We start from the raw sequence: 20,786 nt of genomic DNA, 5'->3' as shown, positions 1-20,786 counted from the left end.
TTGATATCTTTAAGTTATCAGTTTCTGATTAGAAACACAAAATGTAATCATCAAGTAATTTATGAAGTATGATTTGTTGGTTAGGATAAAACTTTATTGTTCCCTTGGGTAGGGGGGGGGGGTTAACAACCTATCTACCTGCTGTATAAATAAGCTTTATTGTTGGGCTGTTATTAGGTGTAGCTGAGGGTTATGACTTGCGGCCATCATCAGGATGATGACAGGAGGCTCATAGCCTGAGCAGGTGATCACGGCTGCAGAGATAGTCCTGAGGCAGCGAGCAGATGATGCATTCAGTCAGTGCTGAAATAACAAGCAGGTGGAAACGGCTGCAGAGGCAATTACACTGACCTTTTTCGCTTAAACGTAGCTCAATAAAAGAGCTCACACTAGGTATGTTGTTGCTTTTTAGATGATAAAGATGGCACAGTTGTAAACAGACAGACCTACACCAGCATTATCTTCTTATAGTAAATAGAAGCTCAGCTCAGTCCTTATCAATGATGTTATCCTCACTGGAGCTTCAGTTTTCACTCTGTTGCGACCCAGGCTCCCTTCTACATGTTTCACACTCACTAATATCTGCCTCAAGTCCCCCTGTGCTCGCTGCCGGCTGCACAGTATCTCACAGTAGTCTACGCTGCGCATCAGTAGCACCAGTCCAGTATTGAAGTGTCAACATCCACACTGGAAGCTCCAAACAGTATTTGGAAAATATGTCAATATTGTGCCTGTGGCTTCTTTGGCATCCTCTGCAGTTGGCTTGACCATAGCGCAGTATTACAATATTACAGTTATTGTAGTGAAATCTGTCTTTGCTTGTTTACAGATGTAAGAGTTAATGATTAGCTTGTTGATCATAAAGGTTTAAAGGGGATGTTTGTGGGTGGAGTTGAAACGTTTCCTCTTGCATGTTGCCAGCAGACAGCAGATGATTGTTCACTAACATTAAAGTATGAGGGTGTGTTACTGCAAATGTAACCTTATGAACATACACAAGTAAAAAAAATTTATTATTGACTGTTCTGCAGCCTTTATTTATATATGAAGAATGACAAATATAAAAAATGAAAATAATTCATCAGTTTGTCTTTTCAAAGTTGTGAATATAACACGGGTTTACAAACTCATTTCACCACAAAACTCTCACAAAAATAGTGTAAATGCTGAGTGAACTGAATTCAGAGCGAAGAGGCAAATCTGATCGTGGCATTAAGGTAGTAAGGTATCTTTTTTTTTTCTTTTTTTGTACATTTCATTTCAGTGCTATAGTCCAGATGAAGGCCTTTGTGACATACAGTACATACAGTATATAGAAGTGACTGGAAAAAGCAGTTCAAATTCAAGCAGTACCAACTTAGCAATTATGAGAAAAAAATCTATACCAATAAAAAGAGGCGCGCAGTGATTGGCAAAGTACATAGATACAGTATTGAATACAGTCTAGAAATCAAGTTTTTATCGTGCTACATCAAGTGGACCACATTACATTTCCACACCAAAGACGTATGAACACTTTTCACATGAGATTCAGGGACTTTTAGAAGAATGAAAAAATGTAAATGGTGTTAAACCTATGCTCCTTCATCCCTGAAGACATTTCCAGGCACAGTTTATGCTGTGTAGGTCACTCACTCACTGTGTTCAAATCTGTCTTCACTGCGTCCACTAGAAAACTGAGCTCATTGCACAGTGTCTCATGACGGTAGGCCATGCGGATCTGTGCCACGTTTGTCCGCCGAATTTCGTTGCCCTCCGGTCCATCCTGCAGGTAGTTGGCACCAATGAAGTGTTTCTTCTCCTATGGGGGAAAAGGTAAAGAAGAAAAGCTGTAGAACTGTAGAAGTCATTTCAGTCGGTCTCAACTTGGGACACGTTGTCAAGCGATTTTGTGGTTGAGTTGTTGACGTTTCTCTATATGAGCACACAGTAGCAATATGAGCTCTGGCACAGGTTTTCATTTTGGATTCCATTCAGCTGTTAAATTTGTTGCACTCACATAGAAAGACAGTTTAACATGAAGGAATGGTGACAGGATTTTACGGACCTCTTGTTTATCCGAGGCTGGGATTGTACAAAAGAGGCTTATCATTATGAAACAGGTGGAGCTATCATTATACACTCCGTGTAGTTTGACCAGCAATTTGCTCATTCATTTTTTTTTTTTTTTTTTGCATTGGCATGAAATAAAGCCAACCAATAAATTCGGATGGACCAATACACCAACCAATATTGACTTATCACAGATATATTGTTTGCAACTGATGTAATTGTAATGCCAAACATACATTTAATGTCATTTAGAAACATCATGTCATGTCATTATTACTTGTGTAAGTGTCAAGGGGAGTTTCTCATTGTGTCGCCTACTGCCTGAAGCTTTGCTCATGTGGGGATTCTTGAATCATTAATTTTGAATTCCTAAATCATTGGGTCTCTCTCTTAATTAAAGAGTTTTGTCTAGACCTGCTCTTTCAATCAGTCGTGGGAACTCTCCGAGAGGAACTGCATACATTTAAGGGCTGTGTTTACTGTTGGCATTTGCACCGTTAATATCAATCAATCAATCAATCTTTATTTATACAGTGGCAGTTCATAACAGCGTTATCTCAAGACACTTTCTATAAAGAGCAGGTCCAGACCAAACTCTTTAATTAAGAGAGAGACACAATGATTCAGGAATTCAAAATTAAGGCTTTAAGAATCCCCACATGAGCAGCATCAGATATATTAGGCAACAGTGGCAGTAAAAACTCCCCTTTAACGGGAAGAAACCTCGAACAGATCCATTATATTAGGCAACACAATAACAGAAACACTTCCTCTTCCAAGACAGTACCTATTCTGAAGTGGGAACTAAAAAAGTCCCTTTGAAGGGGCTTCTAAGAACTACTTCCCAGTTTTTGCAGTAAAATACACAATAAAAGTTTAGCAGTACTATAAAAAAGGTCCTATAGGCTGCCAAAAACTTCCCAGGCTGCCAAAAATGTCCATCTCCTCAACTGGCAACATGAGATTTGAGTCAGCCAAGCTCAGCAGTCAAGAATTGAACTGTTTGGCTGCCTGCAAAGTTTTATAAAGCTGGTGTTGTTAGAGGGAAAGAGAAGAAAAATAAGGGATGGGAAGGGAAGGGAAGTGATGCCTTCTGCTCAATCAGTTGTATAACTGGGGCTTTGGAACTGTAGAAATTCATCGGGATGAAGAAAGAAGAGTTGGACTTTACCTGATGTGAAAGTCCGCTCTGCAGCACACTGTTTCTAGCTATTTCACACAGATCACAGGTGCTCAGCTTCCATAGCTGGGCTGCAATGGCATACTCCTCCATCAAGGCCTCCTGAAAGGGTTCGCAGGAACATTGTTTGATGATTGATGAAATGTAATAATTATTACATTTTAAGATAAAGTGTGTTTCACTTTAAAACTGGATACGGAGGCTTCAGTATCAGCTGAAATGGAGCAATTTGTAGCTTTTTTTTTGTACATCAATATATCATATATCAAAGTAAAGAAAACATCAGTTATATAATCTTGTTCCTGTGGTTCTGACCTTGGTGTAGTGGAACTGCATGGGGTCGTCGGTGGACAGTGACACACGCAGGCCTTTCTGCAGAAACTCTCGCAGAGGGTTCTTGGAGTACTGCAGGAACAGGCTGTTGTTGCTCAGCGGGGACATGGCGATCGGGACCTGGGCGAGGTAGTACAGGTACTGCAGCACTGGACTCTGGAGAGGGGGAGGCAGTGTAGCCACGAAAGTAATGTGAGTACTGTTATTTATCAGTCTGAGGTGGTACTGGATAAAAATCTGAGGTTAGAGGAAAGATATTTTTATAGATGTAAATGTCTCCTAGGGTACTGATAGCTTAATGATTCCACTTATATCCAGTTCACTGATGCTCTTGTATATATATTCTTAGGGTTTCTGTAGTCTTGGAGACCATAAATATTAGTATAAAAATATCATCTATCAGCGACTCGAGCTATCAGCATACAAAATGAAACCCAGGTATGAGTTCAGGACTGCACCTTCTTCAGGTTGAGTCCATGTGAGATGTTGTCAGCCGTCAGGAAGGCGGACACGAGGTGGGTGATGGAGCCGGCCTCGCCACAGTGGGGACGAAACTGGAAGGTGTTGAGCCCTCGCTCCCTGGGGACGGGACAAACAATGGTACTATGTACTAAAAGCAATACAATATGTTCAATTTAATTTCTTTTAAGCACATTTCCCAAAAGTTGCCAAAACAAAGCGAGTATGTGTTTACACCAAGTGGAGAGTAACATTACATTTTTTCCTTCATGTGCACGCAACATTTGTGTGCAGCAGTTTTTATTTTATCTTTTCATGGTGGGTTGCAGTAATTTGATGCTCTGTGCACTTGGAAGTATGCAGCATAGGCAGACAACAATGTTTTAAAAAATAAAATCTGCCGCTATGACCTGTCGAAACATTTTTTCGACAAAACATTTTTTCCACCTTGACCTACACCTTTTCAACAAATCATGGAATTTTTAAAAAATGTCTACTGTTTACTTTCAGGCTATTTCACAGGTACAAAAGACACACAGATCAGGCTGGAAACTAAATAGATTTTTCTCAGAGGAATCAGTGTGAACATGTTTGTCATGCCTGCAGCCTTTCCAGGTCTCCACACCACCCACTCCGTTGGCCTCTAAGTAAGGGAATCTGTGCCGTGAGCCGGTCTTTACTGCAAAATGAGCCCGACAGGGTGATGGAGGTCTGAAATCATCCTGAAATTCGCTGTACACCATCCCGCTTATTGCACGGCTTCGTATTTAAAATGATTCTGTTAATTTAGAAATGATTTTATTGTTTCTGAGGCCTGTTTCCTTAGCAAGAAAAGAAAGAACAAACTGTAGACGCTGTAATTGATCGATCAGATTCAATTAACAACAAAGCCATGTAATAAAATCATGTGACTCTGAGGTGTTCGCTGGATGTCATAAAACCACTGGGGAATCTCTTTTGGACTCACTTGCGCAGGTTGTTGAGCACCATGACGTTGGCGTACATGTGGAAAAGGTAGTAGGTGTATGGAGGGTTTTCGTCTGTGGTCCACACCTCAGGCTTTGGGCTTTTGTAGGAGAACATGTGATCGCTGTGTTTGGACTCGTCATCCACGCTGTCGAATCCTGTTACCTACAGGACAACAAAGATATCGTCAGTTCATTTGCAAAGCAAATATCACACAGCATGTATGTTTTGTCATGAATGTAAAGAGATGCAGTTTAACTTCTGTCTCACTGAATAATCAGGGATATGGCTGCTCCTTCTCTTTAAAAATGTCTTGTTTTGTTACAGATTGCAAACATCATAAATATACTTACATATTTTAAGAACACATGAATTGCTTTGTGCTTTTGTGGATTGACTGTAGCCTCAAACAGGGGGAGGAAAATGTTCTCCAGCATCTTGGCGAAGTGTGGCACTAATTTCTTTGACCTGAAAATGTCACTGCAAGACAGACGGAGTCAAATTAGCTCAGCTTCCCATACAAACAACACAAACATGTTAGCAAGTCAGAAGAGCCTATCGAGGAATGTAATTACTTCCAACTTAACTTTGAACTCTGAGTTTACAAGAGCCCAAGTTTCAGCGCCACTGACATTATAGTTTATCTTCTCAGGATTTCTTAATCTATGACTCAAAGAAAGGGACAAATTGAACAGAGATATGATGGTTTTAAATGAAAATGATTCAAAAAATCCTGTGTGAAGAGGAGCCATTGGTTAGTAGTAACCTTATATATGGCTCCCTGTCATGGCCACAATCATTTTGAGTTGAGTTCTGATGTATCTAGATATTGTGTATAGAGGGTGGGTGGGTTGTTTTTATTCCTTCCTTCAATTCATGTTATAAAACAACTGTCAATAAAACATAATTAATTAAACATTACCTTACAAGAGCTATGCCACATTGAAATGTTTTTGTGTTAACAGAACTGTGTTTGTCTTGCTGTGAGAAATGTGCTCGCTGTCTCATAATTTTCCTCTCCGTTCAGTCCGCCTTCACTCACTAGATCCTGGGAACTTGGATCATCCATCTCACGTTTGGCGAATGGACCTTATGCTGGATGAACCACGTTGCTAAGTTCTCCCACTCGCTGGTAGAGCGGCCGTAAATCGACAGACGGGGCTCAGCATGCTGGTACTTACTCTCCTCCAGCTCTTTGGCCACTTCCTGAAACAGACGGCACACCACAGTAAGTTGCTGATGTTTCTTGATAAAAGTAAAACTAACAAACAGTATTAACAGTAATACTAACAAAGCATGCACGCTTCAAGGCTTCAAACTGTCTTTTTCCACTAGTAGAACTGCTGCTCGTTTCTGAAAATTTTAAGGCAGTCCTTAAATCGATTTGCAACACAACACATGAATATTTATTCCATCTTAACTATATTACTAATGAATAACTGTGCTGCGTTCTAAAGGAAAAAGACCAGTCCGGCTGGCCCTGACGAGCACGAAGGTGCCAGTCCCTCATTATAACTCAGACCACACACACAATTCTCGCTCCCTCCTGATGTTTCACATGATAAACAGCCATGATTTTCAGAAACCGAACTGGCTAAAAACAAAAACGGGGCATATTTGCAAGTCTCTCTGGTGCCCGTAGTTATAAAATTTGGCATCACTTTCTCCACAAACGGTCACAATATGGTTGCAGTTTGGTGCCCTGTACTTCATGCTCCAAATAAACATTGTAGACAGGAGAGACACTTGTTATTCTAGTAACATTTCAGTCGTCCACCACCAGTGGGTGCAAGGCATCCACAACCTTTTCCAAACCAACTGTGATGGATGATTCGAGTCTTTGATAACTCTCCAAAGGTAAACCAAAAAATTGGAGGTAAACCAAAAAATACAAAGATGCACACACGTTCTGAGGAGAAAGAGAATTACTACTGACCCCCTCCCAAGCAATCATCCCAGCTGTAATTTTATTTCATAGTTAAATGACAGTTGAATTTAAACTTGAATTTCACACACCGTTCTAATTAAGCGTCCCACTAAGACGGTGTGACAGCATGCACAATACCAGGACCTTGAAACTGAAGCAGCTAAATGGAGTTCAGCCATCATTATTTTCATTAAACATGTGCTTTTCCTACGGTGACATGTCAAAATGTCTTCAGTGGACAAAAGAAGCCTCCTTTCGATCTCCCTGACCCTCATTATGAATCTTATTGGTTCATGAAGTTTCTTGATCTCTCATAATTCTTGCTCGGCTACATCCAGCTTCGTCAGAGCAGAAATCTGATTAGACCAGATGATTTAAAACACTGATGTGCTGGGCCTTTTAAGTGATATTAGGGTTTTAAGTCATACGACACCTTGATGAGACGTGCAAAGTATTCTCCATTTATGTAGTTGTCGGTTTTCAGGAAAATCTCTCGCAGTTCGCTGGCTCCCACGGGGTTGTATTTGGAGTTGAACTTGTCAAACCGGTGAAATGTTTGTCTTCCCTGGAAGAGTGAATCGTGAGAGAGAGTGAATCTTATGTACTGATGAGCACATTCTCATTCCAACAAAGTGACTGTATTGATTATATTCAGATTACACATTAAGAGGACCTTTAGAAAATGATTGTGTAACACCATATGAAATGCATGAACACCCATAATTGCATCCGTGTGTCAATAATCACAGGTTAGTGAAAAGTGCTGTAGCTATTTAAAAATGACAAATTGATTCTTGGCAGGTACATGGAGTTATGTGATTACATGATCTGTTGTCCTCAAGGACACGATGATGCATTATACAAAGTAAACCTGATGTAGGCCTCGACAGAGGGGCTGAAGTGTTGCTGGAACTGTTTGAAGTTATGAATTTGTTCTTACAGCGTGCACGTCCAGAGAGTCTACGGTGAGGTCGTAGGGGTCCATTTGGAGGTTGTCGAAGACTTCCTTGAGAGTGATCTTCTGGCCGGCCTTCTCCAGGACCACGCGCTCTGCCTCCGTCTGGTATGTGGTCTTTATAAATTTCAGCAGATGCTTCTGGTTCATGCAAGCAGCAGCGTGTATATGTGTGTCCACCTTTTGTTTGACATAAAGCAAATGGGGACAACGTGCATTACTTTCTAGGACAAGTTCCAGTAGATCCATGAATTTGATTAATTTACACAGAGGGCACTAAAGTGAACAAACAACTTTAGTTGTAGTGAGACAGCCACACAGCCCAGGGACAACCAGATGCATTACATCATTTTAAACACAGTGTTTACAGTCACAGTCATTAATTGTTTGCATACTGAACTAGATGTAAAAAATGCCAACCAACCTTTCTGACATTGTAGAAGTCTCTGTGTGGAACGCACTTCAGCTCTTTCAGCTCTGCCATTTCATTCAGCATTTCATGAAGGTAGAATTTGGAGGCCAAGAAGTTCAACCGTCTGTGACAGTAGGTTTTCCTGTGAGGCAACACAACATGAGATCAGCAAAATATTTCATGTTGGAAAGCGAGATGTGTAATTCACACCGTCTTGTGAAATATTCACAATGTGTTGCGCTTACGTTGGGCCGTCGGCTATCATTGCCAGGACATGGCTCAGGTCTATGGCAAAGGTCTCAAGGTCGGGGTAAGGGAGGCTGTGAGGCTGCTGTTGTTTCAGGGCCTCGGCATTGTCGTAAACATGAACTATGCCATCCTTCATCTGCAGCTCGTAGTTGAGGTCCTCAGGAATACCCTCCATGGAGTATGGGTCCTCCCCTTCATGAGGGTAAGGCCAGATGTCTACAGACCATAGGAGGAACAAACAAAATGGCACATGAGGAATAAGTATAGTCATTTAAACAATTATAGAATGCTTCCTAATAGGACTGAGTTATAGGGACATATCATCATAAGTATTATAATATAATATAATATTCAAGGACATCAGTATTTTACCATGATAAAATTGTTAAAAGGCAATTTACATCAATATTGCCACCATTATTTACAGATAAGAGCAATGGGATCTGTTAATACTCTTAGGTCTCTGAAATGGCTGCCCAGTTGCTTGTGCTAACTACCAATCATCTGTTTACTCTAAACCAGCTACACGAGCAATTCATCCCCAAATTCCCACTAATAATGATAATATTCTTTTTTCTTCTAACCCTTTGAGCTTATAAACTTACTAAATGTGCTTCCTATACTTTAAAACAGCACAGTCTTTACCTAATCCAACCAAAATGTAATTCTTTTGCAGATATGGCTGACAATTAAAAAAAAATAATAATGGAATAACCTTATTGCAGTACACATACAGTACATTTGATGGACAGATCAGCAGTACATATAATCATCTATTCATGTATTACTTATGAATATGCATGAATACTTAAGAATCATTAAACCATCTTTCTCTTGTTTGCTGGATGTCTCTCAGGAGAAGCCTCTTCCAATTTGTAGTCAGAAATAGTTTGACTGACCTTGATTAACACACTGTTCACACCAGCTCTGATAGGGCATAAAAATAATTAATGCAGTCATCACTGTGGTTCATTATTAATGTGCAATACACAACTAATCGTAAACAGCAAAGATTTTCCCCCGACCGTGGATATCAGATTAATGTTGCAGTTGTTTCATTTGTTTTAGCTGGAAACTTTTCTTGTTAGTATTCTGTCATGGACACTGATTGTATTGACATCACAGGTGGGAAATGGCAGGTATTTCATCGACTGTCTCTGCTTGTTTCTGCTCTCAGTCTGAATTGTTTTCCTAACCTTGGCTTTGACAGTGCATCCTCACACAGACTGTAGACTTTATTATATTAGCTAATCGTGGCCTACGGACGGTCAAGCCAATACTCCATTTTTTTCATCACAGGACCCATGCAGTTTATCCTCAGATAACTCCGGTACCACCTATCCTCTGTGTTTTTGTTCCTTGCCAAAATAGAAAGAGTATGAGGATGTTTGGTTGAGCTGGAGAAACAGTTAGACTTGTACAGATCTAGCATGAAAGCACATAGCTCCTAATGGAGTTGAGAAGATGGAGGGGAGAAGTGTTTTTCCACTCTCTCCTGGATAATGTAAGAATCCTATCTACTACTACCTACATCTTCCCTCACCTGAGCTAATTGGCTTAACCAGCTTATTTAACAATGCTTAATGACGAGTAAATAGTGGCTAGAATAACTTTTTCTACCAGAATACCACAACTGATTCAACGGCATGAGCTGTTGTCTACTGGCATAGATCATTATGTGTAAACATATTGTCATTTTAGACTATCCAAAGATAGATCAGAGTGCAAAAATACCCCGACGTCTCTGTAAATCATATCTTCCTCGGTAGAAAATGTTCATTACGCCACTATAATAGCAACCATATACGCATTCAAAGTATGAATGATGAATGATGAATGATATGCCGTTCATAGGCCTCGTTAACGATCTGTGACAGAGTTTTATATGATATAATGTGCAACAGCGTTCTACTAATAAATATACCAATAAACTTTACTGTAAAATGAATACATAGTTTGATGATTGGATGTTTCTTGGTTGAAATGCACACTAATTTGTGCAAGTTTTTATATACATAGGCTTGTGCTCTCAACTTATACACACAGACACATATATTTTCAATCTTCTGCACTAATGATGTAATCAAGAGTTTCATGTCCATCCAAGCTGTAGAAGTGCTTTGTTTTTGTTAGTCACATAAAATAGTCTATGGGGAAAATGAATACGACTGGTACCAGGGACAATACTCCTACCTGGCAAGATCTCGTCCTCCTCCTGCCACGTCTTATTTTCGATGTTGCGGAGGAACTGGGCCGTGGTCCTGGGGAAGTGGTGGTAGGCTAACCTGGAGTACTTCTCTCTGATGAGCAGCGCCCCAAGGAGACTCTTGGCTGCCTGCTCATAATCCTCAACTGTGATCTGGAAAGGGCATGGAAAACTTTTCTTCAACAAAAAATTATTTCAAAAGCAAAATGTATCCTTGAATACATTTATATGAGAATTGTATAATAATAAGTAATAGTAATAATATAGTATTACAACACCTGGCAGCCATATTGGAGTTCCTCAGCTCTTAAACAACATTGGCACAGATTGTATTTCAACTACCAAACAATTGGCAGCAAATTTGTATTGACAATAATTTGTATCGTTTTCTAGCTTGACAACTTCTCTTTTACTGCATTGACATTTATACAACTCTATTTAGATAATATCCTACAATAGCCAGTGTACATAGGATAAACCCTTTAAAATTTGAGTCAAAGCATGGCCTTTGTTTTGCTCCAGTATTTTTAAGAGTCTAAGAATACCTCATCCATTTTGTTTTCTGGTGTTGAACAGCCATTGGAGCGTCATCTCCCATGGCTTGAACGCAGGGAGATGTTTGAAGCTACAGTTACATACTCATATTATGTGTAGTTGCATATCAATGTGATGGTGTGTTGCTCCTGTTTACCCCTGCACAGTAATCCCCACTGATGGTAACTCTCTGGAAGTCTGGGAAGCTCTCTGAGAAACAAGGTTCGGGTGAGGCGAGCATTGGGGGAACCCCAGACAGGGGCCAGTCACCACTGACGGGTATCTGCGAAGATAGTGACTGCGAACGCTTCAACATGAAATTCTTCTTCCTAGTGACACACAAGCGAGGACAAGCATTAGTCTCTTGTAGAATTCACTATTGTTGGTTGGAGGTTTGAGATGCAGTAACAGTGCAGCAAGAGAGGCGGATTTGATCAAGCATGTCTTACCTCTTAACTGACTCCTGAGACTGCTGCTCAGCCAGCTCCTTCTTCAGTGCCCGCTCCCTGTTCTCATGTAGCCCGATGGGACAGTCCTCCGGCATGGTGAACAGTGCCAGAGCATCCTTGGTGTCCTCCTCTTTCAGGGCGGAGGCGTACACCTTCTCTGCCAGCAGACGTACCCTCTCGTCCACCTGGCTCATTGACATTCTTGGAAAAAGCCGTGGTGTTTCTGTGAGAGTCGAGACAGATTAGATTAGTCGTAGTTGGTGGGGTTAAAAAGAAGAAAGTGTATATTCCATCCATCCATCCATTATCTATACTGCTTATCCGTCAGGGTTGTGGGGGAAAGTGTATATTGTAATTTAAAATTCTCAGTGACATGAAAGAACTGGTTCTGGGTAGTGAGCTTAATTATGTGTTGGCCCACCATGAATGCTGGGTTATGCCAAAAAACAATTATTAATTAAGAGCCTTTTCCTTACAGTTTAAGCGTTAATTCCCCTGCTGGTATGTAAATGAGAACTCAAGCTATTGCTGCTGCTGGGAAAAGATTAAAACAAAGTTATCTGCTTTATCCATTGTGATATTATGGAATAACTGTGATCACCAGGGGATTAAGTACTCACAGCAGTCATTAGCAGTACTGACTGGAGTTATTTTAGGTCATGGTTTGTGTACTCTGCACAAAGATAACCGTTTTGATTATAACATGCTTTTGCAATCTGAGCAACTTGCTAACAAGTTGTATTTCATCTTCTAAATGTGATGAAATATGGCAGCAGTGAAAGAAGAAATAACATTTGTTTTAGTGGTGGCAGTAAATACAGATGCCAGCAAGATAAACATGAGATGTACGAATGTGATTTTGAGGTTAGTGTGGTGGGTGTCAAAGGATGAACCTGGCACGTTTTTCAACGACTCCTCCTAACTCACACCAGTAAACATGTCTCGAGTGGCTGACTTGTGTTTCTTAGCTGGCCATGTGTTCTGCCAACGTGTCTGGCAAGTAACAGTAAACACAGTTAATCACTGTCCTGACTGTTCTAGACTGGCAGGATGAGCTCTTAACCCCTGGGGGAGTGAGGGTCACCCTCTCTGGGACTACACAGCACTGGGAATGGTATGCAACATGGAGGGAAAACAAAAACATGAAAAGATTCTGCTTTCACTGTCAATTTAGTTGCATGAAATTACCATGTAGTATAAAGGGTCTATATAAGGTATGAGTTGTGATTTATCTGTATTAACGACGGCTATATTTGGAGGTGCTGTTTTTTAGAAGCTGAAGGTGACGTTTGTTTGCCATTGCTGCAGCAATGTAATGTAATCTCTTAAATCTGTCAAAATAATTTTTCTCTTGTGTTTAATTTAAACTAGAATAAACATTCCCACAGATTGGGCAGATGAGAATCCCGATAGTTCACATTTTTTCCTAGTTTTTACTGTAAATGGAAAAGGAATGTCTGCCCCCTTTTGTTGATAGAACTGCAGCTATTAACATACCATCATGTTTATTTGTATTAAGCTGGTTCCCTTGCAGAGCAATGGCATGAACTAGGGTCCTATTTTTATACTTCGCAATAGAGCATCTCTGATCTAGATCTCTGATCACGGCTTTTTAAAAGTGAATATTTTCTATTTTGTGATTCCTTTATGACAGTAAACTGAATATATTTAAGTTGCGGACAAAACAAGACATTTAACGACGTCATTTTGGGCTTTCGGAAATACTGATCGACATTTTTCATCATTTTCTGACATTGTATGGACCGAACAACTAATCAGTTAATCGAGAAAACAATCGACAGATTAATCAACAATGAAAATAATTGTTAGTTGCAGCCATACTTGACAGCCTGTGGACTTATTGAAGGGCAGCAGAGTTGTTATGTTTAAAGAACTTTGCCTGCTTTTCAATATCCCGTCACTAGCGGAGGTATTTGGCTCTTCTGATCATCATGTCATCGCTGTTACTAATAATATTAATGTTGCAGCCAGTGTAGGTCACTGGGCCAGTTATAGCATCAATCTTCATGGAGGTATTTGAATCAACAAGCTCAGGACATGATATCTGGTACCACCATATCAGATAGCAAACATCTCTGCTGCAGCCTTGCTATCCTAAGAGGTTTAGAAGCAACTCTATCCGTCTGAAAGCATTGAGCGGTCTTGGTACCTTCACAGATGACACCATTAACATTTGCCCTCGTGTTGGCACAACTTCCTGCCTGTTCCTGACGAGCCTCTCGCCATGTGTGCACTCTATATACTCGAACAGCCAAGGATGACCTTGACCTACATCCCCCTAATATAGAGACCTGACCTGCATTATGCGGCCGGTGCATTTAAGGGGTTGTTTTGATTCATACAATAGGCTTATCTGTTTTTTGGAAATATAGACCTTTTTATTTTTATTTAACATTTCACAAATATGCCTATATCAATAAAATGGTCCAGTAGTTCATAATACTCCCAATTTATTAGTATATTTCTGTCATTTCAGCTGTTGTTTTTAGCTTAAAGCTGATGTAGTTGGCTTAGAATTAGGAAGTAAATCGAATCGCCCATCAGATCTCAACACTTTAGACTGTAGACTTTGCATGAACCTCTTACCAACTGTTAATTGTCATCACATTGAATCTCAGTATCACAACACTGCTCCATCATCAGTAGAGGAAGCTCTGTGTGTGTCTTACCTTCTGCTGTGTTTTTGGCCATGTTTGGCTCTCTCAGTTTCTGCCTGTTGAGTCAAGTATTTGAGCTTTCATATGTCTGCTCCTGCTTCTTCTAGACTCTTTAGCTGTTAGCTTTGGCTCCACTATTTTCACACGTCTGCCACTCGCTGTCGTGTCTCAGTACACTTTTTAAAGCGTTGCTGAAACCTCTTGACACTGTCAGGACTGTCCTGAGGCCTGGTGGCTGTATCTTTCTCGTATCTACGATGAGTCTCTTCTCGGTTTTCACTCCGACTGCCTCAGTCAGACTTTGCTCTGCTGTTTATGTGGTCTGGTGCCTGTATGTATAATGCAGCTGCTAGTTGTTGCTGTCTTGAGTGTCCCTCTCTCTATTTTAGGCTTTTGAGAGCGTCATGGTAACAGGGGCTGCTAATCCAAGCTGGTATGTCACAACTGGCTGCTAACACGTGAGCGGCTATCTGAGAGATGGTCGCAATAAGACGGGAATGAAATACTATGGAGCTAAGATAATATTAAAGCTTCGGGAAAGAACATTTAGAAAAAGTCTTAATTTTCCTTAGATGGCAGTTAAGTATAGCTTTGGCCACTGGCCACACATTTAATGGCCAGAGATGTCATTTGCTCAGTGTAAACAGCTTTTACTGAGGCAATGATTTGGATTTACAGTGCTGTTTGAGAATCATCTATTTACCAAAAGCAATAATTCTCCGTGGTTAAGCTAACATTTAAGGGGCTTTGCTGCTACATTCTGTACAACCTGCAGAAAGCTGACAGTAAGTCATTTTATTTATTCAACTTCATTTCTTTAATGTGGTGAGGGATTTTGTTGTTAGGCTATGATTAGGCATATTGTTGCTTGTTAAATGAAAAATAAAACGATGATGCCGTTTTGAATGGATACATCAGCATGTTTTTCTAGTTGTGTTTTAAGTAGGAGAGATGATACTGGGGCTTTGGTTTTTGACCCCGGCTCTCCTCCAAGGTTATCATGACAGCCCTATGTTGACGTGTTCAGTGGATTGTTGTTGAAATTTCCCACCTGGTTAGACCACAGTACATACCACTTTGATTTATTCTGGAACAATGTTTTGCTTTTACTATATTGATGGAAGACTCTGCGTAAAGCCATTGTAGCGCTTCATAAATATATTCTCAACTGATGCTCAAAAATATTTCAGCTCAGAATTTTGTAACACTAAACACTGTGTGTTCTGGCCAAGTGCAAAATCCAAATTGAGAGAGCTGCAATCTTTAGATAAAGGTAAAATGTGCCAAATCATTATCAATGAGGCATTGTGGTGCTTTAAAAGATGCCCTGACACACAATTTATATTCTCCAGACATGCTTGCTCACTTACATACAAACCCCAACAAAAATCACATCATCATTTTTATATTTTATCAGTGAAAAGTAAATGCAAAAGTCATTACTCATATTGCAATATCTGTCAAAATAATCGCAATACGATTTATTCATTTATTTATTGATTTTTTTTGTATTGTTCAGCCGTAGTGATCAGTACTATAATCAGTCAGTGTAACAGGAATACTGAGCAGGACTGTACAATTTAATTCTTGTCTAACACCAATGATAGAGGTGGATTTGTTTGTCACCTTGATTCACTTTGATATACCAACACTGATGTGATGTGTGGTGAATTGCAAGTACATGTTTTAATATGAGGAAGTGAGAGTTGGGTTTGCATTTAGCGAGTTACTTTAGTGTTAGTTGTTCTGTACAGATGTGTCTGTGCCTGTGCACAGTATGTTCATACCACCCTGGAGTACTCACCTTTTCCAAAGCAGGGTGTAGACTGCTGCTTACAAAGGGGTGTGTCCCTTTTCTTCATTTTGATCTGTGTTTGCCAAAGAGAAACATCTTAAACAACTTGGCCTCGCCCACAGTTACGTGGTGCAGTTGCTCAAAGGTGGATTTTAAGTCTACAGAACCAAAGAAAGGTGGTAAATAAGTGGCTTTGAAGCGAAACAGTATGTTGACTTGTAGATCAGAATGACACATCAAGGAACTTAAGCTTGCGACAGGTCCCTCTCTGTAAACTTTAATATAAAACAGTGGTACAAAACAACGCCAGTAGAATTAAATTACTTTATAAATTACCTGAAGGCACCATGTCAGGCAAATATACATCCACTCTGCTTGAATTAGAAAGTGCAAGATGCATGGAAAAGACTAATTTGATCCACCCATGGTCATTTCCTTTCATTCTACATCAAGCCGGTGCAAAACGATCCATCAATAACCCCACTTAGTGGTCAATAACTAGAGGTGTGATAGTGTGCCCATCTTAGGTTTCCCTCCCGTACAGCCGTTTTATCTTATTGAGTCACCTATTTAGCAAATTACCAGTGACATATTTTACTTTTCAGTCATGCTCTACTAACCGCTAGCTAGCCTATGTGTTTCCTTATAGCCTGTAAGATAAGGTTAACTTATGTTTGCCCAGTCAGAGTAAACTGAGCCTCAACCAGTAACTGTTAGTAGCATATAAAGAACCTATTCTTTTACAGGTTATGCTTTTTTATGCAGTTCTTAGCTACCTTGATCCTGCACAGAGAGCGCTCACAGGCTCTCTGCCACTGTCCTGCCCTGCATGTGCTGTGGCTGGAAGTTACAGTCTACAGCTGTTAATATTTAATTTGTGAAAGTCAAATTGGTTTAGCTTTTTGTTCCTAAAATAAGATAAGCTAATACAGAGACATGAAACACAGGTGACTCGTTTCACACACTGGCAAATGAGCAGCGCAGAGGCTCACAGGCATGAGGATATAACGTTAGTATGTAGCTTGGAGCCTTAACATCCTTCTGTCAGGATGTTTTTCAGGACATGGCTTGTTTGAATGTGGACGCTGTTCCTGCTCTATGTGAGACAGGAGATTGTTTTCTCCCTGAAGGGGCTGTGGTGATGAGAGCCTTCCCTGGATGACGTATTGCAGATCTAATCTATAGAGAGCTTCCATATCACTAGCCTTTGTTTGTCAAATCTATTTTGTCACAGATGGTTGCTTTCATCTCTTTTCTTGAAAAGCTGAGCTCATAGTTGTAGTCAAGATAATTCACTATTATAATAATAGCTGGAATAGATAATAATAGATAGATAATTGACTTGGCTACAGTTGTCCTATTACCTTGTGCAGTAGTAGACAAACGCTGAACTTATCAACAGAATCAACAGAAAACATAAGGGCTGTTCCACTGTCATATCAGCCTTAAATAAGTAACCTCAATTTTAAGTTAAAGATATCCAGTGTGTGAGTGTTTTGAGTCTCAATCCATTGTTGTGTCTCTGTTGAGTGACTCATGCAGCTTAAGTGTCTCTGTAGTCCTGCATTCTAAAAAATGTTGTTTGTCTTACTTGTCTGTGATATGTGTGTATCTACTGTGGAAAAGAATTTCCTCGTTGAGTATCTATCTAACTATGGTTCTCTAGAATAACACGTAAATCATCAAAGGAACATAATGTTGTCTCGCTGAGGGACAAACAGAAGATCATCTTCAAAAGGAGGGTGAATTCTCAGCTGCTCATTTAGGTCAAGTTTGGCTGGTGCTGAGTTTGTGAGAAGGTTTAGAAAAAAATAAAATAAAAATAAAGCAGGGACAGAAAGCAGCCAAGTGTTCTAAAATAACAGATTTATTCTATGCAGGTGGAAAGTGCAAGTGGGAAATGTTTGGTGTTGCAGTGGTGTTAAGTTGCCAAAATACCAATTTAACTGCCGTGATTCGTAGGCTTTGCACAACACTCTCCCATGCAACATGTGTTTGTAATGATGGTCCTGCCGGAGGGTCAGTGGAGTTAAGGATTAGATTAAAGTGCAGTTCAGGTTCCCCCACGACGCACACGCTGCTCTCCGCAAGTTGAAATCAGCAGTAGAGGTGCATCTTCTGCACTGTGTCGATTACACACACGTGCTTCATATATTTATCCGTGTATTCTGTTTAACAATATTACATAAAAAACATGAATATCTCTCACTGCATAGGAAATTTTCAAGCTTTTGAAGACGTTCAGATCTCAGAGTTGGGGTGTACAGTATCTTACTTGGTTGGGTGCTGGAGAATTTCTGACCACGTCCACCAGTGCGACTAAATTGTCACTTCAGACTTGTATACTTAATATGACAACTTACACCAGCCACTGTTCAGTCAGACACTCGTGAGAATAATGGAAGTAGAAAAAGGAAACCCAGGCTGGCAGTTGGTTGAGACAGTTTCACATTAAGGGTTGTGTTGGTTTTTGAATTTCCTGTTTGTTTCTCCATCAGAAGAATGTATACACGGCCAACTTTGCAACGATGAGTCACAAAGCTGTTTTGTGTCTCTGAAGGCTCTGCACAAACATGCAGTGTCCAGGTAATAACAACCTCAATGGGAACAGGATTGTCTATTTTTAGATATTCAAATCTTCAACAGTGTACGAACAACTTTCAGATCAGCAGTGACAGCTGAGGTATGAGAGTTTAGAAGGTTTGTTTGTAGGCTATAACTTTAGCTTTAAAGTCCATATCGGAGCAGCAATCCCCTTCTGAGATCTGCATGTCTAATCCTTGAAATGAATCATTCCTGGTCAAAAGATGTTCCAGACGTAATGTAATCATGAAGATACTTGAAGATAAAGGCAACTCAAGCAGTCATGACACTTTGATCTATTGAATATCTGCAGAAGGCCATCACCAGTCTCAGATCATGCTTTTCTTGTGCTCAACTGGACCTCTTTAAAAGGCGTGTCGAGGCTTGTTGCATTTCCGAGGAAATGCCTGCAAAGCTGGCCCTAGCCTGATATGGGAATGCTCTACGTCTTCCAGCTCAGGGGCATCTGGGACGTACACAATATGACAAATGACGAAAAAAAACATGTCTATGGGCAACTAGAGTTATCGCTGAGTGTTAACAATTGTAGTAACTAGTAATTGTAGTAACTGTTCTGCTGAGAGTGAGGTCATGTATCCACTCAGATAAATGACATGTCTGGTCCAAGATGCTTCCTTCCTTTTTCCTTTTTTCAACCCTCCCCAAGTTTGGCACAGTAAGGATGACTGTTCATTTTAAGAATGTGTACAAGATACTGTACTTCCCTGCTATTATTTAAAAAAGTGCATAGAAATGCATTTAATTCAGCCTTCTTAATGGTGTTGTAGTTAAATTTGAATTAGGTTAAAATGTTGGGCAGTGTGCACTACACATTTTACTGTCCTTTGATGCACAACAACACATTCTCCAGTCTGTCAGTGGGTTGGACAGAAATATCTCAAGTATTGGATGGATTGACATGATCTGTGGCTCATGCTGTATGTCAATGGTATCCTATCTTTGTAAACCTCATGGTGGGGCTAGAGGAATTACCAGTCATAGCATTGTGTGACGTGCCTGTAGATTATCATGACACTTGGTACACACACTCATGTCCCACTCAAGATAAATTTGTTGATCCCCTTAAGTTTTCCTCTGGCGCCTTTATCAGGTCAAACTCTTCATTTGTCCAATACTTTGGTTTATGACCAAAACATTCAATTCTCATGTTTCTCTCATTATGTGTGAGACTGTACGGAAGCATATGAGTTGTACATACTGTACCAACTCCACCAAAAAGAGCTGAGGCTCCAAAATAAAGCCCCAGCAACTTTTTGGTGTGAGGCAGCAGTGTTCACTCACTTGAATTTTTTAGTCTATGAAATGAGACAAAAATATTCTGACAACTCTAGATGCTTTCAGATCTGTAAAACAAAAAATTAATAAAATAAAGGACTGAAAACCATCCACTTGCACAGAAATGTGCATCCTTACTGAAGAATATTTGTATAAACTGCCATGGCGAAACACTGCTGAGGTATTTCAGTCACCAGATAACCACCACACAAAGTAGGACAAGTGCTAGAAAGAATGCTAGAGTGATGAAAATGATAAGATGTACCTGATTTATAGGAGAGCCAAAGGAGAGAAGACAATTAAAACCCAAGTGCAAAGAATTGTGGCAGCAGTGTACTTACTGTTTGCAGAGATGTGCACAATGTTAACTCCTCTCAGGACTGTAGAAACCCTAATGAGGCACAACAGGACAGAAACAGGTTCTTCTAGTGTGCAGAGGCCAGCTTAGTCTTTCACTGCCAGTCTGAACACGAACAGTGGGTGCCGTTGAATTTAAAAAGTTTACTTCTCTCGGAATGAGGAAGTGAACTGCATTAGTGTTGCTCAGTGCAGTAGAGGAAGAGCTGGAGGAAGCTTGTAATTGCACCACTACTTCTGTTACTGTTTCAAGAGTATGTAGAGTATGTATAGACCACACCCCTCCTGGTATGTGCAGTTCATCGTGCAGGAAAAACAAACCTGATGGTCACTTTAGGGGAAACAATTACAGAAA

At 40.2% G+C, this 20,786-nt stretch overlaps 1 protein-coding gene across 2 annotated transcripts; it reads right to left on the bottom strand.

The window, feature by feature from the left end:
- Positions 1–1,019: 1,019 nt before the first annotated feature.
- Positions 1,020–20,587, bottom strand: ampd3b (adenosine monophosphate deaminase 3b). 2 transcript variants are annotated; one of them, XM_070830660.1, is made up of 16 exons: positions 20,416–20,587; positions 16,205–16,268; positions 11,723–11,945; positions 11,431–11,602; positions 10,727–10,892; positions 8,530–8,749; positions 8,297–8,426; positions 7,858–8,052; positions 7,351–7,482; positions 6,033–6,196; positions 5,344–5,470; positions 4,992–5,155; positions 4,024–4,144; positions 3,548–3,721; positions 3,224–3,334; positions 1,020–1,801 (listed from the first exon to the last, which is right to left on the bottom strand). In XM_070830660.1, the coding sequence occupies exons 2-16, from the start codon at positions 16,260–16,262 to the stop codon at positions 1,628–1,630; spliced, it is 2,331 nt and encodes a 776-aa protein (XP_070686761.1). In that variant the 5' UTR covers positions 16,263–16,268; positions 20,416–20,587; the 3' UTR covers positions 1,020–1,627. The 2 variants fall into 2 exon arrangements, with proteins under 2 accessions (XP_070686761.1, XP_070686762.1); XM_070830661.1 differs by lacking the exons at positions 16,205–16,268; positions 20,416–20,587 and adding an exon at positions 14,413–14,448.
- Positions 20,588–20,786: the final 199 nt, after the last annotated feature.

This window comes from Pempheris klunzingeri, chromosome 5 (assembly GCF_042242105.1).
Source record: "Pempheris klunzingeri isolate RE-2024b chromosome 5, fPemKlu1.hap1, whole genome shotgun sequence".
NCBI lineage: Eukaryota > Metazoa > Chordata > Actinopteri > Acropomatiformes > Pempheridae > Pempheris > Pempheris klunzingeri.
Note: the sequence above shows the minus strand (reverse complement) of the source record. Positions and strands in the feature narration are given on the sequence as shown.